The 3,928-nt window shown below is 48.6% G+C and overlaps 1 protein-coding gene across 1 annotated transcript; it reads right to left on the bottom strand.

The window, feature by feature from the left end:
• Positions 1-352: 352 nt before the first annotated feature.
• Positions 353-3,726, bottom strand: LOC108804149 (transforming growth factor beta-1-induced transcript 1 protein-like; the record flags this gene model as incomplete). The annotated part of the gene is made up of 2 exons (XM_018575908.1): positions 353-622; positions 3,457-3,726. Coding segments are annotated over 2 exons (540 nt in total), but the record flags the coding sequence as incomplete, so codon positions are not given.
• Positions 3,727-3,928: the final 202 nt, after the last annotated feature.

Below are 3,928 nucleotides of genomic sequence, written 5' to 3'. Positions count from 1 at the left end.
GAGGGAGGTGGAGGAGGAGTGGAAGGCGGGAATGGTAGTAGAGGGAGGTGAAGGAGGAGTGGAAGGCGGGAATGGTAGTAGAGGGAGGTGAAGGAGGAGTGGAAGGCAGGAATGGTAGTAGAGGGAAGTGGAGGAGAAGTGGAAGGCTATCAGAATACGTTACTCTGTCAGACTATATCTGTGCCAACCTTCCATCTCATGCCTTGTCCGTACAGATCCCGAGTCTTACTAGAGTTCAGATCTTATGGGGTCTCGCTCTATACTCTATGGCGTTAGAAGGAAGAGTCCAGGAAGTGCACACGGGTCAGGTATAGACCAGATCTGATGGGGTCTCGCTCTATACTCTATGGCGTTAGAAGGAAGAGTCCAGGAAGTGCACACAGGTCAGGTATAGACATGCGTATGTGAAGAGTTCATGAAGGATAAAAGGAACGGAGATGAGAGTCACCTTCAGGATGGGGAGATGACACAGCGCACAACGTGGAGCATGTAACTCAAAGTAATCTTTCTCACAATAAGGTTTTCCATCCTTCTCAAAGAAGTTTGTAGTTCCAATAAGAGATTTGCAGTGAGCGCACACAAAATGTTCCGGGTGCCAGGTGTGGCCGAGAGCTGTGACAGCCTGCAGAGGAAATAAAAGAGAACGCACAACACATTTCTATTGCAGTTTCATATGAAATGATTCCAAACGTTGCACGTGCACCCGGGATTTGTAACCGCAGCCCTGGATCTATCTCCCGCTTACGCCCTATGAGGTACCAGGTGGTTGTGGAATGGTGATCGACAACCACCGCTGTCGATCGGTCACCCTTAGGGTTAGGGTTAGTCCCCCTTCCATGGATCGCGACGCTTTTTACATAGGAACATAAGGGGACCAGATCTTTCTAACGGTATCCTGGAGGTGATCCAGGATACCACATGTGGCCGATCAATACTCAGATCGGCCACATGTGGAATAGTTTGAGTCATTCGGAATGATTGTAATGTTTCCCGAGAAATAAACCTTCAGCGGAGAATGTTTCGGGGGTTTCTATGAAAGTTCCCTGAATTCCTCTTGGATGCGACTTGTAGGGATGAGATATGTAAGAGTATGAAGAATAAATACCGGCACGGGGAGTAACGGAGGGTGTATAAGGGGTATGAATGGGGTGTGTATGGGGTGTGTATGGGGTGTGTATGGGGTGTGTATGGGGGGTGTATGGGGTATGTATGGGGGGTGTATGGGGTATGTATCCCTAACCCTAACCCCCTCACTTTACCCTTCACCCCCCTTCTTATTATTTATTTATTTTTTAAATATTTTGTTTGAGGGAAAATTAGTGGAATTTAGAAGAAACGACATTTCCGAGGGGTAAAGATGAAAATAATATATACATTTGTTAGATGAAGAAATATATATATATTGGGGGACAAAAGAATGAAAAGTATCATTTTCTTTTTTGTATTTTTTTGTTTTGTTTCACCCTACACTCGGTTTCAGCTAGTCACTGGGAGGACTGGGAGGACTGGGAGGACTGGGAGTCACTGGGAGGACTGGGAGTGACTGGGAGGACTGGGAGTCACTGGGAGTGACTGCGAGGACTGGGAGGACTGGGAGTGACTGGGAGGACTGGGAGTCACTGGGAGTCACTGGGAGGAGTGGAAGGCACTGGGAGGACTGGGAGTCACTGGGAGGACTGGGAGTGACTGGGAGGACAGGGAGTCACTGGGAGTGACTGGGAGGACTGGGAGTGACTGGGAGGACTGGGAGTCACTGGGAGGACAGGGAGTCACTGGGAGGACTGGGAGTCACTGGGAGGACAGGGAGTCACTGGGAGTGACTGGGAGGACTGGGAGTGACTGGGAGGACTGGGAGTCACTGGGAGGACTGGGAGTCACTGGGAGGACTGGGAGTGACTGGGAGGACTGGGAGTCACTGGGAGGACTGGGAGTCACTGGGAGTGACTGGGAGGACTGGGAGCTAATGATCATCATGGTGCAGCATCTCCTCAGCAAGGAAGAATACAGCGGCGGACTTACTCACAGTGTATATGGTGTACAGTGTCTGTATGGTGTGTACGGTGTGTGTGTGGTGTGTACAGTGTGTGTGGTGTATATGGTGTGTACAGTGTGTGTATGGTGTGTACAGTGTGTGTGGTGTGTACAGTGTGTGTGTGGTGTGCATGGTATGTGATGTGTATGGTATATGCACAGTGTGTGTGGTGTATATGGTGTGTACAGTGTGTGTATGGTGTGTACAGTGTGTGTGGTGTGTACAGTGTGTGTGGTGTATATGGTGTGTACAGTGTGTGTATGGTGTGTACAGTGTGTGTGGTGTGTACAGTGTGTGTGGTGTATATGGTGTGTACAGTGTGTGTATGGTGTGTACAGTGTGTGTGGTGTGTACAGTGTGTGTGGTGTATATGGTGTGTACAGTGTGTGTATGGTGTGTACAGTGTGTGTGGTGTGTACAGTGTGTGTGGTGTATATGGTGTGTACAGTGTGTGTATGGTGTGTACAGTGTGTGTGGTGTGTACAGTGTGTGTGGTGTATATGGTGTGTACAGTGTGTGTATGGTGTGTACAGTGTGTGTGGTGTGTACAGTGTGTGTGGTGTATATGGTGTGTACAGTGTGTGTATGGTGTGTACAGTGTGTGTGGTGTGTACAGTGTGTGTGGTGTATATGGTGTGTACAGTGTGTGTATGGTGTGTACAGTGTGTGTGGTGTGTACAGTGTGTGTGGTGTATATGGTGTGTACAGTGTGTGTATGGTGTGTACAGTGTGTGTGGTGTGTACAGTGTGTGTGGTGTATATGGTGTGTACAGTGTGTGTATGGTGTGTACAGTGTGTGTGGTGTGTACAGTGTGTGTGGTGTATATGGTGTGTACAGTGTGTGTATGGTGTGTACAGTGTGTGTGGTGTGTACAGTGTGTGTGGTGTATATGGTGTGTACAGTGTGTGTATGGTGTGTACAGTGTGTGTGGTGTGTACAGTGTGTGTGGTGTATATGGTGTGTACAGTGTGTGTATGGTGTGTACAGTGTGTGTGGTGTGTACAGTGTGTGTGGTGTATATGGTGTGTACAGTGTGTGTATGGTGTGTACAGTGTGTGTGGTGTGTACAGTGTGTGTGGTGTATATGGTGTGTACAGTGTGTGTATGGTGTGTACAGTGTGTGTGGTGTGTACAGTGTGTGTGGTGTATATGGTGTGTACAGTGTGTGTATGGTGTGTACAGTGTGTGTGGTGTGTACAGTGTGTGTGGTGTATATGGTGTGTACAGTGTGTGTATGGTGTGTACAGTGTGTGTGGTGTGTACAGTGTGTGTGGTGTGTACAGTGTGTGTGGTGTATACAGTGTGTATGGTGTGTGTGGTGTGTACAGTGTGTGTGGTGTGTACAGTGTGTGTATGGTGTGCATGGTATGTGATGTGTATGGTATATGCTTAGTGTGTACACACAGCTCAGGGGGAAGGTTACCTGCCCTGCTATTGGCCGCTGGCAGCTCTGGCACAGTCCTTTGCTCTGGGTTTCGATCCCTTGTTGTTTCAGGCCAGATTGAAGTGTTACCAGCATTGAGTCCAGGTCACTTCTGGGGCCGCTTTCCATACATTGAGTGCTGACGGCTTCTTCTGGCACATGGCTTTCCTCCGATCCCTCGGCTGGGAACTCTATGGCTGCAGGATTTGTTGTTGGCTCCGGAATTTCTGACTCCTCTGGATTACATAAAGATTCCTGAGCAAGAGAGGCCTGTAAAAGGGTAAAGAGAATTATTATTATAGTCTACGGCCACCAGATGGCGACAGAGCACACTTCAATGGAGACACAGCCCAACTGTGATACCTGGCGCAGTGACAGTAATGGAGGGGGGTTTATCACCTGGGGACTCCAGAATCATTAGACTTGTAAAGACAGAAGAGGGGGTTGGGGCAGCGCTGTTTTAGTTTATAAT

This window comes from Nanorana parkeri, unplaced genomic scaffold (assembly GCF_000935625.1).
Source record: "Nanorana parkeri isolate BGI_ZX_2015 unplaced genomic scaffold, ASM93562v1 scaffold5501, whole genome shotgun sequence".
NCBI classification, from domain to species: Eukaryota; Metazoa; Chordata; class Amphibia; order Anura; family Dicroglossidae; genus Nanorana; species Nanorana parkeri.
The sequence above is the reverse complement of the archived record's forward strand: the minus strand, read 5'-3'. Positions and strand labels throughout refer to the sequence as shown.